The sequence below is a fragment of the Oenanthe melanoleuca genome, chromosome 12, assembly GCF_029582105.1.
Source record: "Oenanthe melanoleuca isolate GR-GAL-2019-014 chromosome 12, OMel1.0, whole genome shotgun sequence".
Classification (NCBI taxonomy): Eukaryota; Metazoa; Chordata; class Aves; order Passeriformes; family Muscicapidae; genus Oenanthe; species Oenanthe melanoleuca.
The window spans coordinates 10,483,084-10,503,485 of record NC_079346.1 but is presented as its reverse complement, the minus strand read 5'-3'; the positions used below and the strand labels follow the sequence as shown (position 1 = coordinate 10,503,485).

The 20,402-nt window shown below is 45.2% G+C and overlaps 1 protein-coding gene across 2 annotated transcripts; it reads left to right on the top strand.

Annotated features, from left to right (window-relative positions):
* Positions 1-2,521: 2,521 nt before the first annotated feature.
* Positions 2,522-20,104, top strand: TPRA1 (transmembrane protein adipocyte associated 1). 2 transcript variants are annotated; one of them, XM_056501618.1, is made up of 11 exons: positions 2,522-2,730; positions 6,588-6,790; positions 6,945-7,077; positions 9,964-10,050; positions 11,626-11,698; positions 12,602-12,681; positions 13,774-13,884; positions 14,301-14,361; positions 15,378-15,480; positions 16,082-16,162; positions 17,230-20,104. In XM_056501618.1, exons 2-11 carry the CDS (start codon positions 6,600-6,602, stop codon positions 17,462-17,464), a joined length of 1,155 nt encoding a protein of 384 aa, XP_056357593.1. In that variant the 5' UTR covers positions 2,522-2,730; positions 6,588-6,599; the 3' UTR covers positions 17,465-20,104. The 2 variants fall into 2 exon arrangements, with proteins under 2 accessions (XP_056357593.1, XP_056357592.1); XM_056501617.1 differs by lacking the exon at positions 2,522-2,730 and adding an exon at positions 2,868-3,071.
* The last annotated feature ends 298 nt before the right edge of the window (positions 20,105-20,402 follow it).

Sequence of the window (20,402 nt, the reverse complement as noted above, 5' to 3'; positions counted from 1 at the left end):
ACCACATCTCCATGGTTTTGGAACACTTGCAGGGATGGTGAATCCACCACCTCCTTGGGAAGCCTGCTCAATGTTTCAGCACCTTTCCAATGAAGAATTCTTTCCTAATGTCCAGTCTTTTCCAACCCAAATGATTCTATGGCTTAAGGGAAGGCAGCCCAAGACCTGGCTAAGGTGGTGCTGTCTGACAAGGCCCAGATGACACACTGTGATGAGCCAGTGTCACCACAGGGTGCCACTGTCTCTCCAGGCACTGGACAGCTGGATGAACAGACAGATTTTCTGTTTGTCCTTCCTGGATGAACACACACCATGTCCATGTTTTCACTGCTAACTTTGGGTGCAAACTACAAGTGGTCCTATGCTTGAGCTGGGGTGCTCTGTCTCTTTGACAAGAGCTGAGCTTGGGCAGCTAAAACCACCCCTAAAATCAGGCTGCTGCCATTCATGGAACAGCATGGGCTCCTTCTACCACACTAGAGACATGGACTGGGCATGTGAGAGGGCTGAGATACAGACAAGGCCCAGGCTGCTCGCTGGGGTGACCTCACCTGAGCACCAAACTCCTGATATCCAACTATACCACTAAGATTTTGTAGACTCGTGGCTTCTTGCAGCACAGGAAGACCCCTAGGGACTGAATTTTCCTCAAAAAAAAAGGCAGAGACACAGAAGTGCAGTCCAGGTGGTATCCTGTGGTGCAAATTTATGCCCAATACTAGAAATCAGATGGTTGGTAGAACAGCTCTGAAACAAGACAGGCACATCTGTCCCTGCAGTTGCTCAGCACCTGAACAGCAAAGCAGTTTCAGATGAGAAGTAATATCCTGTCCAGTAGACTGATCTAATAAAAGCTGAAAGAGTACTTGAGAGAGATAAAATGTCACAGAAGAGTGGGATTTGGTGATGACACGAAGGTGTAATGCTCTCCTGGACAGCATGTCTGCATCTTCCACCTCTGACACCTGCAAGGCAGGTGAGATTGGCACAGCACAGCAGCAAGGTTGCCAGCTTTCCTCAGGGCCCTCAAGGTTGTATCAAGGCTGCTGAACATCACCTCTTGTCCTGCTTCAGCCCAGCAACACCAAGTGACACAGCAAGAACAAAGGGAGTGAGCCCTGTTATCTTTAAGCACTGGCTGGAGGAGATGATGCATGGAGCAGCAGGGCTCAGCTGAAGGATGTGTGTGGTTAAGGACATGGAGCAGTCCTTGGAGGTGGGAAGAGAGAGTTGTGTGTGTGCACACCATGTGGGGGCTGACAGGCAAGGTGGTTAATTCAAAGGAACAGTAAGTGTTCCACCTCCTGTTTCACACAAGCAGCGAGGAAGGCAGGAGCTAAAATGTCACTGTCCTTGCAGTGGCACCCAGCAGTCTCCTGACCATGAAACAGCTTCTGGATATGGTGTCCCAAATACTGAGCTCTAGCCTCAAACAAAATCACATGGCAAGAGCAGGTGGATTGGAAAGCAAAATCTCTCCTTCTGACACAGTTATGTGGGAGGTAACACATTCAACTAGTTAGTGCCTGAGGCTACAAGTGAGAAGACATGGATTTTACTTGTCTGTTACCAAGGCACTTTTTAGGCAGAAACACTCCACCTCTCTTGAAACAGAAGTGTCCCTTCTGTAGCTCAGAGATCTTGGTGTCAGCCAAGCCTTTGAGCTCAGATCATAAATGGAACACGTCAAAATATTGCAACATATCATTAACCTGAAGCACAGGGTGAAATGAGACAAGCTAAGGACTGGCTCCTCCAGATGTCATTCCAGAGGCATGACACCAGCATGAAAACCTCTTTCAACCCAGCGGAAAATCAGAGGAATAGGGCTGAGGCAGGCAAGTCTCCAGGTACAACCCTTTCATGAGGCTGAGGTGTAGCTGGAAAATTTGACCTGAGAAGATCAAGCTGATTTAAGGCGAGGAAGATCTGTCTATGTGTGAGGAGAGCCTGGAACCCCCTGTGTATGGTGTTTGCTGGAGCAGAATGTGCAAACCTGACCAATGTAGGGATCTTTTAGAGGTGTAGGCTCTGCATAGCAAACTTCAGAGTAGCAAAATCCTTGCATTCCTACAGAAACAAACCCTGCAGCCACAGGTGAACCACAGGTAGAAAACCACGCCAGAATATATCCTCCAGTCCTTGCAATGACTCAGATAACAAACATTCTCCGTGAAACTTCCCCGTCAGTCAGCTCTTACTGCTGAGAACAACGTGCTGGTTATTTCCTTTAATTTCCTAAATAAATCTTGGCTCATTTGTCACAGTTACTTCCTTGTTTACTTTTGCCCGTCTGGTATCTGCACCTCCGAATCCTGCTAATTATTGATCGCGTTTCCCTTCAGCAGCAGTTGTGCAAGCTACGCCGTTTCTTCAGTCAGCTTCAAACTCTCCTCAAAAGCCAAACTCACAGGTTGTTAATCATTATCCCCTGCATGAACTTATTATGGGATGTCCCTCAATTATTAACTGTGCTGCCCCGCATCCACAGGCTGTACGGAATTCCTGGGAGGTGCATCCTGTTGGGTGTGTGGCGGTGGGTGCAGGATGGCACAGCGCTCCTTGCTAGGTGCGATGCTGGGCTGTGCGGGCTGGCCCGGGGGTGGGATCGGGCTGTAGAGGACAGAGCCTGGCCTGGCCTGCCCTGCTCTGCTCTGCTCTACACGGACAGAACCGAGACCGCCGGACCCGCCCGTCCCCACCGCGCCCCGCCGCGCCGGCTACCCACAGGTGGGTGGGGATGAGGCGCCTTTAAAGCGCGGCGGACCAGCCCCCTTAGTCCCGCCTCCCGCCCCTTTCTATTGGCTCACTCCGCCACTTCTTGTGGGCCCTTTGACAGGACGCTCTCTGATTGGCCCAGCCGCGGGCCTCTCGGGGACCGTCTCTCAATAGCGCTCCTGGCGTCCACCGACAAGTCCCCGCTTGGCCGCGCGGCGCTGCGCTCGGGCCTCTCTTCAGCGACGCTCCCCGGCCGAGGGGAGCGGCAGGGCCGCGGCCGGGATGGCGGGGCCGGGAGGCCGGCACTGAGCGGCGGCGGCGGGAGCGGGGCTGGCTACGAGCGGGGCCCGGCGGTACGAGCGGAGCGGGGCCGGCGGGAGGGGTAATGGGGAGGGGGGACACTGCGGTGCCTCAGAGCGGGGCGGCGGGGCCGTGCTGCGCGGGGGCCGCGGGCCTCCGAGGGCCTCCGAGTGCAGCCGGGGCCCCCATGGGCTGCAGGCTGGGGTGGAGCTGCAGCGGGGCTCCAGCTGTGCTGCTCCGGCACGCTGAAACGGGCGGCGCGTCCTCGCCAGCCTAGAGCCGAGTGACCGCGCACTGCCGCTTCTCGTGGTGTTGTGAACCCGCCTTCCCCAGGAATCAAAACTAAAACTGAAAAACCCCGGGATGTGCATTTCTGAAATCCACCTCTGCGCCGTGGTTTTCTGTCTCTGGGGGTTTGGGCTTATTATTGATACTTCTGCTTTCGGTATTTTTCATCGTTTGGTATTTTTTTCCTCGTTGCAGTTCCTTTATTTTTAAGCTTAGGTCAGAATGAGATGGAAGAGTGAAACTGGAAGGGAGCACTTCAATCACTTTGGGAAAATCCCTGTCTTAAATGCTGAGAATGAAATGAAGACTGCAACTGTAGTGACCAAAAGAGAGGGTTGAAGAGACTTCTTAAAAAGGAAGAGAGAAAAAAAAAAAAGGCTTTTTTTTCTTTTCTTTTTTGTGTTGGTGGGGAATTTTTTGTTTGTTTTAATTTTAGTGTACTGAGGTATTTTTAAGCATTTAAGCTACTGAAGTAACAGTTATATTTGAGCAGGGATCTACTCAGTGCAGTTTTTATTGTGCAAATAGAGTACTGTAAGAAGCAGTCTTCATCCTATCATGATCTGTACTTAAGAGATTTTCTGATGCTGTTTGCAGGAAGACAAAAAAGTTTCGATTTTTTTATTACAGCTGCAACTTGTAATTCACCTTTCTGTAGGAACAGAGAATTGCTAGTGATGTGAGCTCTGAATTCCACTGAGCTCTGATATTGTGACAGTGCCATGATTCAAGGACTAATATGCATTGGTGAGATAGCATTTCCCTGAAAGTGTAGCAGATCCTTACCCAGTGCTCTGTCACTGCAGCCCAGGGGTCATGTCCATGTTCTTAGTCTAAAAGCACCTTGTCCAGGGTCTGGACTGAGGAATTGGCCTTGACCAAGCCAGCCTGACTTCATCTGGAGTGTAGGAAACATGTTGTTTTGTTTTCTGGTGTATAGAGCTGCCTGCTGGATGAAAAGCGAGACCAGGACAGCAGCTCCGGTGTCTTTTCATGTGGCTCTGGGGTGATTTTACCCTCACATGAGCTCGGCTGGCTGAAGTGAGCAGTCCCATGGAGGCAGGGTGTGGTGAGTAAGCTCTTGGATAGGCTCAGCTGACTGGACTTATTTAGGACTTGACAGGGAAAAGATAGTGTGCTGAAAGGAGCAGTGGGATGACAACCTCTAGTTGGATCCTTTCCATCGATTCCTGGTCCAGTTGCTGTGGGATTTTTGCTGTTGATTTGTGCGGGAGCGAGCCAGTTCTCCACATCCTTGCTGTAGGCCTTAGCTATTAGAAAAGTATGACCACAGTGCTGTCTGTCTGATGGCCTTGGCTGCCCTCTCTTATCAGGTCCATGTTGGATGTTCTGTTGCTTTGTGTACACTTTATCTGGGGAGGAAGAATGCAAGTAGCAGGCTGTAGCCTGGCTGAGAGGTGAGCTTGGTTCTGCTTTGCCCTTTGAAACCTCGTGACTGGAGTTCTGTTACGTGTAGCCAACTCCTCTCCTTATCAGCAGCTGCTGTTTCGTGATAGTGGTGGCTTCTGGGGAAAATAATGGAGCCTGTTTGCTCTTTCCATAAGAAGTTGTTTTTCTAATGTAAATCTCTCACAGCTTTATACTTGAGCTCTTTTCAGTGTGGCAGGCAGATGGAATTCTTTGTCCCAGAAGAGCTACTGGGAGGTTGTGATGGTTCACAGTTGATAATGTTATTCTGCCCATGGTCTTTGAGGTTCTTGTCTACTTTTCTCCAGCTTTAAAAAAAATGATGTAGAAGTTTTTCTGTGTTGGCTAATGTGACTGTTCTTGGCCTCACCTCTACTGATGTAGAGGTGTTACAGAGGAAGAGAATGGAGCAAAATTGTTCAAAGAAAATCCTGCTCTTAACAATTCAGAGAAATGAGTAGCTGAAGGGAAGAAAGGACAGTTCCAGAGATCAGTTTGGAAAGTGAAGGTTGTTTGCTGGAACCTCTACTTAGAAATAGAATTTTTTGGCCCAGGCTTTGCCATCTTGGCACAAAGCTGCTCCTTCCAGGTCTGTGTGTTTATTTACTGTGATGCCTCTCCTGCAGCAGAGCATACGGCTGTCATGGTAGAAAATCCCAGCTCAGGGAGTATCTGTCAGCAAGGATGAATCAAAAGGAGGCTTTGTTGGCTGAGGGTGGGATCATTCCCTTGCCCCTTTGAGAACCTGGGAAGAATCTCAGCCTCTGAAGAGAAAGAAGAGCCTGTGACTGACAGTCTCGAGCAATTTGTGAAGAAGGTGCTGCTGAACTCTGAAAGCTCAGCAGATGACACAGGGCTGTGCTGATGCTTTCCAGCTTGTGACTCACCCAGAACCTCTAAGGGAAAATACCTCTGAGCCCTGTCATGGGGGCTGTCAGTTTTCACCACTCAAGTCAGGGCTGGAGTCAAACAGGGAGAATTTTTTTTTAAATAAATCCTGGATTAGCTGTAACACACAGACTGCTCAAGTGCTGTCCCTGGCAATGTGCATCTTTAAGATGTTGGCTGTCAGAGATTTATAATTTTTGCACATGTGGGTTGTGTATGATCTTTCTTTTGGGGATTTTCAGGAGGGGTGATTGGACCCTGTATTTGTATTCAGCTTGTAGCTACTGAAGTGCCTTAACAGTCAGGGTTCTCTTTTAGGGTGGGAAGAGAGTTGCTCAAAAATAGAATTGTTCTGGTATTTTGCAGAGGGTTAGAAAAAGAATGCTGAATCTTGGTTTTTGCCAGCGTTGGGTTTGAAAGGTAGAGACTGTACAATCCCTTCAGGTGAGTGTATGTGAGGCACTCCCTGCTCTCAGACTTCAGGGTTGCTAACAGCAATGGGTTTTTGGGTTTTCATCTTTTCTTTGCAGTAGCTGAAATCAAATTACTGGCTGTCACTTCTTGATCTTGGGACCAAGAATGAGTATCCTGATAAAGTAGGTTTTTGTCTGTATCTGATGATGCCATGTATTGCTGTTGAGTTTTGATTTCTTCTAGGAATCTGCCAATACTCAAAGAATAACAAAATTTAATCCCACATAGCACAATTTGAAGCTGCTTGTTACTCTGATATCAGAGTGTGGTTTTGTACTGACCACCCTAATGGCTGTGTGTAGGCTTAGGGCAAGGTGGCATTTCATTGTGTAATACAGTCTTTGACATGATGATAATTGGCTGTACCAAGCAGGAAGCAATTGTGCAGGGGCTTAATGTCAAGGATGTGCTTTTTTAGCTGTGACTCACAACTGATTTAATATTGCTTTTTTCTCTCCTGTGGTTGTCTTGCTCTGTTTGACCTGGACCAGAAGGAAGACAGGATGTTCCAGTCCATGATGTCTGTGATGACATTGTCCATGTCTGACAACATCACACATTCGACTGCCCTGGTGACAGCGCTGGATAATGTGACAACTCTGTCCCCGATGACAACGCAGGTGATCAACGACACGAACATCACGGTGCCGCACAAGTGCCTGCTGCTGCTCTATGAAGACATTGGGAAGTCCCGGTGAGTTGGAGCAAATGGGACCACAGTCTGACCCTGGAACAAGGGAAGGAGCTTTGTTTGTTTCTCAGTTTGATTGAGAAGGGACTTGGACTGGTGCTTTCCTTTCTAGAGCCTGAAGATCAGGGATAAAACCTGTTTTATTTACTTTTTGCAGAGTCCGCTACTGGGATCTTCTGCTCCTGGTTCCCAATGTGCTTTTCTTTATGTTTCTTCTCTGGAAGCTGCCCTCTGCCAGGGCCAAAATCCGGGTCACTTCCAGCCCAATCTTCACTACATTCTACATACTAGTGAGTACCACTCTGTGCCTTTGAACTGATGAGTGTCATTTTTAATACCACTCATGAACAATATCACTGAACTAGTGGAGAGAGCCTAGACCAGCTCTTGCAGGGATAAAATCTGTTTTCCATTGAAGGTGTTCTACAAGAAATAGACATTTTCACTGTTTCAATCCAGCTTTTAATAGGTTCTGGGGCCAGATCAGCTGTATTTTGTTCTCCTGTGGTGATTTCATTTTCTCCTTTTCCTTTTTTCTTCTATTGTTGCTTTGATGTCTTGGAACCTAGTATCTTGTGCTTTCTGTGCTCTTTGCAGTAAGTAGCATAGGACACAAACCCAGCGTTTCATTGAGGTAGTGAAAGGCGAATAATGTGTGAAGCTGTTGGAAAGCTTGGTCATCTGCTGAAGAAAATGATGTGACAGGGTTCTGGTTAGTCTGGGAATGTAGAAACCCAACCCTGTTAGTTTCTTTCACATCATGTCAAAGTGTCCCTGACTTGATGATGTTCTTGATAGTTCTTAAGGTGGAAACAGAATAGGTACAGTACAGTACAGTTATAGTTCACAAACATCTAAGATCTTGCTGTTCTCCTCTCACCAATCCCGTGATGTCCTGTGATATTGCTTACAGGACATCATAAATGCAGCTAAGGACCTACCTGAATTTGTTTAAAAATACCATTCAGAAGCTTTTTGATACCCTGGCGTGCCTCAGTATGATTGCTCTTCCTCAGTGGGATTAGTACAGGTTGTGAAAGGGAATGTTTGTTTGAATTGAGTTAGATGGACACCTCTTTCCCTGGCCTGTGTACAGGTACTGGCATGGCAAAACCCAAGAAGCTCAAAACCAAATCTGGCCTAGTAGCCTCACCTGAATCTTTGCTGGGAAGCCTGGTTAGCTGTTTCAGGCCAAGAGTTGGGGTTCTGGGCTTCTGCACAGTTTTGGATAACCAGGTATACACAGAAATGTTTTTAAAAATATTACCATCCCTTTCTAGTTTGGGTTTAAGCCTTTCTCCATATTTCTAGTAATGCACGTGGTCAGGAGAAGTTTGTGCCAAAGGCTTTGAAAAACAACTCTTGATAAACCGAAGGGAGAAAAGTGAACTGACTTTATGCTCTGGATGGCAACTCAGCCCCTCAGAGCTGCTCTCTCACTCCCCCTCACTGTAACAGGGGAGAGAATCAGAGGAGTAAAAGTGAGAAAACTTGTGGGTTGAGATAAAGACAGTTTAATAAGCCAAAGCAAAAGCTGTGCACACAGAGAAAGTAAAGCAAGGCATTAATTTACCACTTTCCATGGGCAGGCACGTTCAGTTTCCAGGAAAGCAGGGTTCCATCACATGTAATGGTTACTGGGGAAGAAAACACTATTAATCTGAAAGTCTTTTCCTTCCTCATTCTTCCTGTCTTTATGTGCTGAGCATGATGCCATATGGGATATTCCTTGGGCCAGCTGGGGTAAACTATCCCAGCTGTCTCCTCTTGTGCACCTCCAGCCAACTCATGCTGGAGTGAGGTGTGAGGCAAAAAATGCCTTACATTCTGTGTAAGTGCAGTGCAGCAATAATGAAAGCATTTGTGTTATCAACACAGTTTTCAGCACAAAAATCCTAAACACAGCCCCATTCCAGCTACTGCAAAGGAAATTTCTTCTCTCCTAGCCAAATTCAGCACATAGTCTTAGAAGAAAATGTGTTAACTCAGTTTTATACTCATTTCTTGAGCATGTTATTGGGAACTGAGGATGGAAGTGTGTTCTGTGAGGACTTCCTTTAAATTGCCTGTTTGTCATGTCCCAAAGGAATGCTTTCCTGTGGAGTTGGTGATTAATGTGGAGTTAACAGATTGGGAAGACTCTCTACCTGCTTAGAGAGGAAACAAAAAGATGTGTGTTCCTCTCCAGTGAGTTGTTGCAGCTCTAGAATGCCATTATATTCAGGGACCCTTCTTTTTTGTCAGTGTTTTGTCATGAAATTTTCCACCCCAGGAGGGATTGTTGTATTCTTCTTTCTTGCCATTGCTGTCCCTTTTTCCTCTAAAAGATACTCATCTGTGAGTCACTTATTGGTCATTTCCGTTCTGCAACCACCTTAGAATCAGCTTGGACTCTTGGTTCTCTGGTAGGTTTAGCTGTATCCTACCTTCATCATTAGGATCAGCCTGACATTTAGAGAATTTTATCTGGAAAAATTCACTTTCTTAGTGTGTAAGTCTGCACAGTGGAGTGTAGATACACCCAACTTAGCTCTTAAGTGCATGGTATGGCTGTGACAACACAGGGTAACTGAGCCTCGCTGAGCTGTCATGTCTTTAATGGTATATGAACTGAGTTGGGGATCTCTGATGCCCTGTGCAGCAGGGTAAGATGTTTTAGAGCTGGTGGCTGCAGGTGACTTTTCCTCTGCTTTCCTGAGCATTGTCAGTATGGAGTGAGAGAACTGCAGGTTTAGTTTTGACACAGTTGTGTAATGTGGTAGTTGGTATTGAGTGCTTGCTGTTACCCGATGTGATTGGTTTATCAGACATACCGACCTTTTGGTTTTGTAATTCAGAGAGATTTGTTTTCTGTCCATTTCTTCTCCTCCTCTGCCCCAATAGAATGAAGGGTGGGAAGACTGTAAAGATACTGTTGTAAAGACTGGGTGAATACTCTTCAGAGCTTAATCTGACAGCTGAGGCAATTGTTTCTTCCTAAATTCTAAGGCTCTGCTCCTACCTAATGGGTCTGAGGAATCTTTTTCAGGAAATTAACTTTAGTTTGCTGCAGGAAATTCTTAGTACACGTTATCAGACTTGAAAGATGACCTGAGAATGGTATTCCCCAAGGGTTTCTGATCACTACTGCATATGTGCCTTTTGACATGAGCTCACTTTTGCTTTTTGTTTTGCAGGTATTTGTGGTGGCTTTAGTTGGCATTGCCCGAGCCGTTGTGTCCATGACTGTGAGCGCCTCTGACGCTGCCATGGTTGCTGACAAGGTAGGTGCAACACTGACATTGGAAGCTGTGCTTTGTGTACTTCTGATCACAGCAATCTGCTCTGGCTTTCCTCTTATGTATGTACAAGAAAAATGTGCTTTTTTTGCAGTACTCTTAGCTATGTGTACTATGGAATCCTGTTTTGATAGCTGAATATGAATCATCACAACATCCAGGATGGTAAAACAATGGATTTCCTAAAATAGACACACAAATAGAGGCAGCAAAAGTTTCCTGTTACAGGGGTGAAATGGTTCTCTTTTGCAAGAGATAAACATTCAGATACCTTTACTGGATAGGCAAGACATGGTCTTTGTTACTCTTTCAGTATTCCAGTGGCTTTTTGAAAGTGTTGAAGTTTTTGTATTGAATGCAATTAAAACCAACTTCCCTTTTGAGACTGACACCTGGATGTCCTTGCAACCACTCTGGGCACTGGGTGAACCTTCAGCAAACAGGAAATATCTTTGTATGTGCTGTTCCTTTGTAGTAATTTGACTTGTAGCAAAATATTACTTAAAACAAAAGGCTCAGCAGTTCTTGAGCTGTTAGAGAAAGAGGAGGCACCTAGAGTACAGGTCTTTGGGCTTTATTCTCTGGGATCAGTGTGATTTCCTTGCTTTTCCCTTTAATGTTATTGTCAAAGAATTGTGATGAGCTGCTGTTGTGAGTGGCTGGATGTTTGCAGCATTTTTCATTTACCTCTGTCCAACAGATGTAGGTCCAGGACTTAAATAATGAAGAAGAGATGGAAAGGTGGTTTTCTTCAGCTCTGGTGTTGCTGCTAAGTGCAGCTACTGGGAAATCATGTAACAAGACAGATACTCTGTTTTTTTTCTGTAAATATGTTGTATCTTGTCTGTTTATTTTGTGTTCTTTTATATATATATATGCACACACAGTGTGTGTGTGGATTAGAAGTCTTATCCAATGCCTTTTAAAATATTACTTATCTTCAAGAGAGTATCATTCAGTATTTGGAGGTAAAGAGTTAATAAGCCAGAATCTGGGTGCTTGTTCTAGGTTTGGCACTAATTTATTGCATGACTCCCTGAAAAATTGCCTTATCTGCTTTTTATTGTTCTTGTTTCACCAAATAAAACATGAGATTGCAAATGACAGGCTGAAGCAGGGGGTGCTTTTTACTTGAATATGCTTTAGATTTATGGACCAGTAGCTTTGGAAGAGGCAGAACAATGAGTAGGTTCAGGCATATCTACTGCTTTAAGAACTTGTTTAATATTTTACTTCTGAGGTCATCATGGGCTTGTGCTCTTTGGGAGCACAGCAGCAAGAACACATCTGAAATAAGTGACAGATCCTCAACTGGGGCAAACCATGGCCACTTCCTCTCTGTAGAGCTTTATTTGCTCATTCACACACAACTGTTCTGTTCCATAGGCACAAACAGGGCTTGGAACAAGCATGTGGTCAGTATTCCTACAAAGCATGAGAAGGGTTTGTGGGAATGAACAGCCATTCAGAGGCTGCCATCCCCTGGAGTTTTGCTTTAATAATTTCAAACTGGTTCCTGGCTCCATCTAATCTGTTTGTCTGGTGTCTGTTATCCCTCAGATCCTGTGGGAGATCACAAGGTTCTTCCTTCTGGCGATTGAACTAAGTGTGGTGATTCTAGGCCTTGCCTTTGGTATGTGTCAGGAGGTTTTTGAGTGCTTTGAATGTTTCCTGTTGCCTTTCCTTCCACAGAGGTTGCATCTGTAAGTTTATGGTGATGCTGATTCTATGAAGTGAAGAGGCTATAGAATAAATGCAAAGGGCAATTTGTGGAGATTTAGTTAGAAGTGGCTGAAGGACTCATTATTCTTACAGATCTATGGTTTGTGTGATTTAAGGGTTTGTATCTGCTTGGTTTGTCCTTCACTTATATGATGGAGTCTACAGCTTAGGTAAGATTTTTATGCTAAGATCAACAGTCTGATCTTTGCTTGAAGCCCATTTTATTTAAAATGGTCCCTTTGGGGGCCCTTCTATCCCCTTCATCCCATCCTTAATTGGTTTGATCCATCCTGGCCACATTCAAATGCTTTATCTGTAACAGCAATTGTAATTCTATTTTTTTCAGTTATGTAAGTGAAAATGCCTATCCCTGTGGGTCAGAGGTAGAGGAGAGGGTGGGCGTTTGTTGCACATGTCAGTGGGACATGTGAGCAGTATATTTTTCATCTTTTGAGAGCTCATAGAATAATTTAGATTGGAAGGAGCTTCTGGAAATTGCCTACTTCAGTATATTCCAGTACAGATGTCTCTACCCCAGCCTTCCATCTCCCTGAGAAGCAGCTTTATAACACCCCAGCAGCTAGTTATTTTCTCTTAGTGTGGACAGGAGGAAAGCAAGTTAAAATCTGTTGTTTTGTAAGTAGGATTTTTGCCCGTGAAAGGCTCAGCTCTCCAAACAGGGTTTAGTGAGCTTTAACCTTCCCTTGAAGGCCTCTGGAAATACAAGTGTTTTCCTTTATTTGTTCTGAGAAGAACTGTTTTTAACCAGTGCTGGGATTGCACCCTGAGTCACTTCCATACTCAATAATTACAGGTCACCTGGAGAGCAAGTCGAGTGTGAAACGTGTGCTGGCAATCACCACTGTGCTGTCTCTGGCATATTCTGTCACCCAGGTGAGTACATTGAAGCAGAAGAATTTGCAGAAGAAGGAACTTTGCTTGAAGTTAAGCAGTTAAGTGTGTGACTCCTATCTGAAAGTGGCAGCTTTGCTCCTTAGATGAGGTTTTGGAGGAAGACAGAATGCTTGTGGCAGTGTATAAGCAGATAGTATCTGCTTGTCTTCTTTACTGCATAAATAGCTCGATTAGGTGAAGAAATGAGGTTTGGATGGATTGCCTTGTTTAATGAATCTGGGAACAAGAGTGAGGTTTTCCACACCTGAGCCACAAGTTCTGGATCTGGCCTCAAGGGCCATGAAAACCGTGTGCTTGCCAAGTAAGGGTACTGCAGTGCCCTTGTCCACTGAGTCTTTGAGAGCTGAGAGCTCTTGCTTTTCTTCAGACTAGCAGCTGGCTTGCTGGCTCAGTTTATTAGGCATGTCTTCATGTCCCTGAACAATGTAATCTGTGTCTGGGTTTATTCTCCTCCTCAGCATTCAGTGGTCAGCTCATGTCTATACTCGGGGCAGCACCAGAATAACACACAGAGCTTTGTTCTGGGACCAGGCTCTTGGCTGCAGAGGCAGATCATTACCACATGATAAAGCTGGAGGAGTCTCATAAAATATCAAGTGTTGGAGCTATATCTGGGTTCAGTAGTGCTTATGAGCACTTTTCTCTCCACTATCTGTATGGGTAGCTCCTAAACAAGACAGTGTCCTTTCCCAAACTGACTATATTCTGGATATTTCAGCAGAAAGGTCTGCTTTAAGGATGGAAATGGAGCTCTTGGTCTGTTTTAGATAAGTGCTTGCATCCCCTGTCCACCTCAGTCTCTTTTCTGCAATTTTGCTTATGCCAGTTTCCTTCAGATGCAGATTCCTGCTACTCTCTTTCTCCTCACTTCTTGCCTTCAGTTTCTTCCTCTTCTGTTTTTTAACTGTAACTTGGTCTAAGCAGGGCAGGGCGTGGTTGGGTTGGAGCAAGGGGGCAGGCCAGCTGTTTTCTGAACTTCTTTAAGCATAGTATCCCTTGTCCAAAAATGCATTTTAGTGAGGGTATTATATTGCTTGTAACAGAATCATGTTGGTGCCACTTCTTTCCTAGGGCACCCTGGAAATCCTGTACCCTGATGCCCACCTCTCAGCAGAAGACTTCAATATCTATGGCCATGGAGGGAGACACTTTTGGCTTGCCAGCTCCTGTTTCTTCTTCCTGGTTAGTACTGGAATATGTTCTGCACTCTGATAGCTTTTTTTTTGTATTTTCTAAATGGAACAAGGAGAATGATTTGAGTACAGTAATGCCCTAATCCCCCTCCTGCCTCCTACAGCATGGCATTAATGCTTCTCATGTGGTGGGGAAGCTGAAGTAATAAAGGTGCAGTGGGAGTGGGTAAGCTGGGGCAGCTGTATTCCAGCTGAGCTCAGATGTTCTTCCCTTGTGTGTTTCTCAGCTGTTTTATGCTTATGGGAGTGAGTTGTGGGGCCTCCACATCTGGGCTGTGTTTAATGTTAAGGGTTTGTGCATCTCCCCTGAGACAGGGAGTGCATAATACCACACACCATCCCTGCAAAGGTTGATGAGTTCAGTTGCCAAGCAGCCATGGAACTGTTAGTTCTTTGTCTCAACAGGTCTATTCCTTGGTGGTGATTCTTCCAAAAACTCCTCTGAAAGACCGGATTTCTTTGCCCTGTAGGTAACTGTGGTGTTTTCCATAGTGTAGATGGGTACAGCATCAGGATAAAGCATAGGTGGGAATAAAAGGTTCCTATGTTTGTGCTGCAGATGCATTCCAAGTCTCAGAGTTTAGATGACATGGCAAAGGACTGGTAATTTATCCATAGAAAAGTTAGTATGTTGCGTCTTTTGGAGAGCAGATACACTGCTACTTTAGTAGCTAAACAATAAAGAAAACAAGACCTACTGCTCTGGTAATGATACAGGTATAACGTAAATACATAATCTTTTGAAAGCCTTAAGGAATGGCTTCTTAATAACAGCTTCCTTTGAAATGCACACATGTTAAAGTGTGCATGCTAGTCATCCCCTGGGAAAGGAAGGCTAAATGGCAGCTGTTCAACAATTTTTATCTGGGCTTTTACATTATCAAGATACTTCTGTTTGTTTGGTTTTTGTTGTTGTTGCAGAATATCTCCAGCTCTTGAATAGAGAGAAGCTGTTATTCAAGTGTTTGTCCTGAGCTTTTCTCTAAGTAGTGTTGACGTCCCTGGGTATCCTGAGGGAGTGGGATATGTATGTCACAGGCACAGGTCCTGGACCTGATCTGCCTGATGTCCAGCATACCCTGCTGTTCTTATCAATGTCTCCTGAGCAGTTTTATTAGTGCTGTACATTGGAAGGGCACAGCTCCTGGTTTAGCTGGGTTATTTTTGTTTGCTTTTCTTGCATTCAGTTATGTGACTGACACTGGTTCCAGATGGCTGCAAATTAAATCTTTGCATGTGTTTCTGTAACCTTGCTTTCAAAACCCATCTTGTGTGTGGATATACACATGCAGGAGGGTATGATTTAGTCCATTATACCACCATCAATCCTGCCAGCATGGGACAGGAAAATGGAGTCTTAATTCTTCAGCAGTTCTTAGAGACAAGGTGGTGAGAAGCTTCTGTTGCATTTGGCATCTCCATCAAACAGATTTCCACGGGCCTGGTGTTTGAGGTTGATGTGTGTCCATGTCTTTCCCACAGCCAGGAAGAGTTTTTATATTTATGCTGGCATTCTGGCACTGCTGAACCTGGTGCAGGGCCTGGGCAGTGCCCTCCTCTGTGTGGATATCATAGAAGGACTGTGGTATGTACACTGGGGGAGGAGGTCTGCAGCCCTTGGTCTTGTGTTGTATTTGAGTGTCCTTCAGCATTGCCTTTCCCAAGAAAACAAACCTATGCTGTGTTCCTAAGACGGGATAAACCTGTTGGTTCTGTTTTGTGCCAAAAGAGACCTCTAAACAATCAGGAATTCCCCAGTGGAGAGGTTGTGGAGCTGCATGTGCTGCAGTTGTCTTGAGGTGGTGAGTGAGAGTAATAGTGTGAATCTACTGATGTCTGGTCATTAGTAGGTGATAAGAGAGGAAATAGTCAGTTTGCTGGAAATAGACTCCAGGTATAAGGGTGACTCTCATTCTGCAGGGATCAATATCACACCTGTGAGTCAAAATTGAGAGTACTGAGACTGCTCTTGGTCAGACCTTGGGTTTTGGCATGGTTCCCCTGAGTGTCTAGAAACAGTGAGACATGTTGATGACAATGGCTGTTACTTTGCATCAGTTTAAATTTGTTTAGCATGATTTTTTTCTTCATCTTTGGAGGGAAATTGGATCATCTGGGAGGATGTGAGTGGTGTTATACAGCTGTACTGTGCTTGAGTGCTAAATGTTCCCTTTTGCTATTGACAGCTGTGTTGATGCTACCACGTTCCTGTACTTCAGCTTCTTTGCACCTCTCATCTACGTGGCATTCCTGAAAGGTTTCTTTGGGTGAGTAGCCAGGACCAGGAGTTTAGATGGGTATATATTGTCATTTAAGTATTTTGCACTCAGGTTCTCTTAGTCTGTACAATAAAAACAGCAACTAGAATGTGAGTTAGAGAACCAGTCTTAGTTTCTGCCCTTGAAGAATTTCTGTGATCCGGGGCTGCTCACTTCTGTGCAGGGCTACTTTGTATGCAGAACAGAGCTGATGGCTGTATTCTCACACATTTCAGAGCATTTCTTCAGCATCAGCATCCTGTGTAGTACAAAGTTGTTCTGCTGAAGTTGATAGCTAAATGCTTAATGAGGAATTAAGTCCTGGGGGGAGCTTAAACGGTCTTCTGGGTGGGTTTTGGGGTAAATTTGTAGAAAGGATTTCAGGGTTTAGTAACTCTTCGGTTGAGGTCTCTAGCATGGACCCAAAAATCACCAGTGAAAAGTCCTGGGAAGATGGATTCTCAGGCTGGGGTCGCCGCCGTGTGGCCACTCACAGGAAATGCACCTTGGTGGGAAAACGAGTGGTTTAGTGTAAGCTTTAGTATTTGTTGGTCATTAGCGAGAAACAGCAGGCTTTAAAATAACTAAGATGATAAAGTGCTTTTAAAATGTAAAAGTGCACCTCTGCATCCTTTTGAAATTAGAAGGGATGCTGATCCACAAGTGTTTGTATTTTGGTTTTCGTGATGTGCACAGGTAGAACTTGAAGTATACTCCTGTTCTGACTCATTCTGGTGTCAGTAGCCAGGCTGCTGTGGAGTTCAGTAGTGTTTGGGTGCTGTTGCCCTCAATAATTCAAAACTCCTGAGGATGAGAACTCTTTTCCTGCAGTAGAGTCAGGATTCTACCATTTGTATTTGTATGATTTGCCATTTGTATAAGCTTCATTCAAAGCTTAATTTAGCATTGCTTTATGGCAGTTACTCTGCCACAGATTTCTAGACCAAAAGACATTCATTTAAGAGTATTTAAGGTCTGAATGCACAATTTCTTAACACTGGTGAGTTTCAATTAAGGATAGTTGGCTGGGATACCACATAGATTAAACATGCGTTTTAAATCTTTCATCACTCCAGGTCAGAACCGAAGATCCTTTTCTCCTACAAATGTCAGGTGGATGAACCTGAGGATGTGGATGTGCACCTACCCCACCCTTATGCTGTTGCCAAGAAGGAAGGAATGGATTCTGGGTTCTACTCGAGCACTCAGATTGACACCACAGCCTACCTGGATGACGTGGCCTCTATGCCATACCACGTGGGCAGCATCAACAGCATAGACAGTGACCGCTGGAAATCCATCAATGCCTGAGGCAGGCCACCTCAATCACAAGATGCCTCATTCCTGTCCTTCCAAACTCCCTGATACCACAGCTCTTAGGATGTCCACTGGAAATCTGTCCTTGGCTACCTGCTGTGGCTTTCCTCTTGTCCATAGGATTTCCAAAACCTGTTGGAACTAAGTTGGCAGCCCAAACCCTTTTGGAAAGAACACTTTCTGTTTCTACCTGAGAACAATGTAGAGCAGTTTCGTTCATAAACCTTTAAACACTGAACTTTCCTGATTCTCCACGTTCCAGATGTGAATATGACCCAGAAGATAGCCCTGGCTGGCACATCTTCCTTTTCAGTGACTGAAAGCACTTAGAGGAATGGTGTTTAGGGATGAGGGTGCTGCTTTGACTGCTGTATTGTACATACATGGAAAGATTTTGGTGGTTGAAACCAAAGATGGTCTTCCTGGGCTTTTTCAAGCAGCATTGCTGCCTGCATCTTGCCATAATGCAACAGCACAGGTGGTGATAGTGTCTGACAAGGGAAGCTGCTCACTGGGGCTCACTCCTGGTTTCAGCTAACACTAATGAAAATTGTGATTTGGACTTGCTAGTGGTTAAAAGAAATGTTCTCAGTGGGGAAAAAGAGGTATGAAGAGGAATGAACTATTCTCTGAGCCCAAGGAACATTTGGCAAGGTTGTTAGCTCACAGCATGGATATGAAGTGACTGAACAGTAGGGAGACAGAAGGACAGACAATGCTGCTGTCTAGCTGAGCTGAAGGAGCTGTGAACCAGTGTGTAGAGGCTGTACCGCTGTGTGTTTGAGCTCACAGGAAAATCTGAATCTCAGCACTGAATCAGGGCTGAGTTTCAAGAGTAAAACCTGTGAGGTAGGTGTGTTTTCCATCTGCACCCTGCTTCATGGCTCTGGCAGGGGCTTGGAGAGTGCTGTGAAGGAGGAAGTGACTCTGCAGATGAAGGCTCCAGAGGCATTCAGGTGCTTGAGGCAGAGCAGAGCCCTATGATGAGTCTGAGCTGTCAGAGTTTAGTGACTGGAAACTCAGACACCTTAGGTGTGCTAGAATCAAGCTCTGGCTAGTGTGCTGCAGTGGGAGGTGGATGTGTATCTCTGGCAGTGTCCTTCCCTTACTTTGCAGTTCAGATCCTCAGATTGCTGCTGGTCTGAGGAAGTTTTATGGCTTGATATGTTGAAAATACTTCTGTGCATGTGGGGAGCTGTCCTTTTAAAGACTTTCTAGAACTTCTTACTAACATCTTCCATGCTGGAAGGGGAGAATCCTGTTCTCTGAGCTGTCTGGCATGTAGTATCAAAACACAGTGTTCTAATCCAGCAACTGTTCACATAAAGGCTGCATCAGTCTGGTTTCTGGGATATCCTGTGCTTTCCAAGGATGAAGATGTGTATTCCTCTAGATTTTGGGATGCTTTCCTACCTGAGTCCTCCAGGTAGGTGGAGATGCGCTATAAGCAGCTTTCCACTAGGGGTGGTAGAAAGAGGGAATTTGCAGTGTTTGGGGCCTTTGTGAATCTCTTGCCCCAATTTACTGCTGTTCCTGAAGAATACTGAGGTAAGAGTTAACCAGGTGCAGTGAGGAGGTGTTGGTGTGGATCATTAGCAGGTAGATGGTGGTGTTTGCTACCAGGTGTTCCACCACAGAGGAGGAAAACATGGGTAAGAACATGAAGTTTGTATTGGTTGCCAAAACTATGCAGGCCTTTGCTATCTTTTTCTGTTAATGAGCAATGCAGCTTCTCTGTCTGCCTGGGCACTTTGCCCTGCAGCTCTCTTAAGTAGCACTGGCACCTTGAAAACAAACAGTGCCCCTACTCAACAACCTCCCCTTTTTTTTTTTTAATTTTTATTTTATTTACTTTTTAGGGGAAAAGGCTTCCATCTGTCTGTGTGCTAGAACTGAGTAGTTTCTTTAGGTCACAGCCTTTCACATTTCCATTTCATGCAATGACTGCAAGGGCTGGCCAAGGAGCTGGCCAAGTCAGCCCTTGCCAGGTTAGGAAAGTGTTCCATGCTCCTCTGTCACTGCTGTCAGCCTGAGCCACGCTGGGCTGCTTGCTGTAAAAGGGATGGATGATGTGATGCCTGAATTGCTGTGCTGCTGCTCCTATAGCTGCTTACAACACTGATCCAGAGCTGCTGTTGAAGGGTGGGGGAACCTGCAAAACTTCCCTGGGCCTTGGACAGAGTCAAGAGAGATGAAGATTTCAAAGCAGTTGAGAATTAAAGGAGCAAATGGTTTTCCATCCCAAGGAGTATTTGGCCTTCAACACCCTGACTGAAAAGACTTGCCTGCCCTTCTTGATGATGTGATGAGCCTGTTATGAATTTGCCTTTTTTACCACCTGAATTCAGTGCTGAAGGATCACCTGTAGAGGTTGTCAACACATCCATCCTGTCCTTTGCTGGCAGGACTCCAGTATTTCTGGGATGTCCCATGTTCTGCTGCTGAAGAGCTTCTGCACTAGGTCATGGACTGACCTTCCTCCTGATGTGTATTTATGTATATATAATGCTTTGGGCCATCTTTCAAGTGGTTCTTGAGCAAAGTGTGTTTTGTGTGGGGGGTGGTAAAGAGAGAAAATATAGAATAAATGTATATTTTTGTTTGTAAAATAAATAAAATTAAGTTTGGCATAAATGGTCATGCTTTATTTCTCAAACAAGACACGGGAGGGGGAATAACTTGAAGATTTAAAAGTAAAAAAAAAAAAAAAAAAAAAAAAAAGCAGGAAGACATGGGCACAGGTGTGATGTGGGTTTGTTTGCCTTTGCCAGCTCTCCTTCCTGGATCTTTGCAGGTGATGTCTGCCACCTAGCTGGGAGTGTACACCTGGAAAAGACCTAGAGAAGGATGACAGGAATGATCACAGTTATGGAAGGACTTCTGGAGGAGTAATTGCACAGTTGAGAACTCGCCAGTCTGAAAGAGCAAGGGT

Excerpts from the sequence above, each read along its gene's own strand:
- TPRA1 (XM_056501618.1), top strand. The coding sequence starts at position 6,600 with ATGTTCCAGTCCATGATGTCTGTGATGACATTGTCCATGTCTGACAAC. Across the intron at positions 6,791-6,944 it reads GAAGACATTGGGAAGTCCCG|AGTCCGCTACTGGGATCTTC; the intron begins GTGAGTTGGAGC and ends TACTTTTTGCAG. Across the intron at positions 10,051-11,625 it reads CTGCCATGGTTGCTGACAAG|ATCCTGTGGGAGATCACAAG; the intron begins GTAGGTGCAACA and ends GTTATCCCTCAG.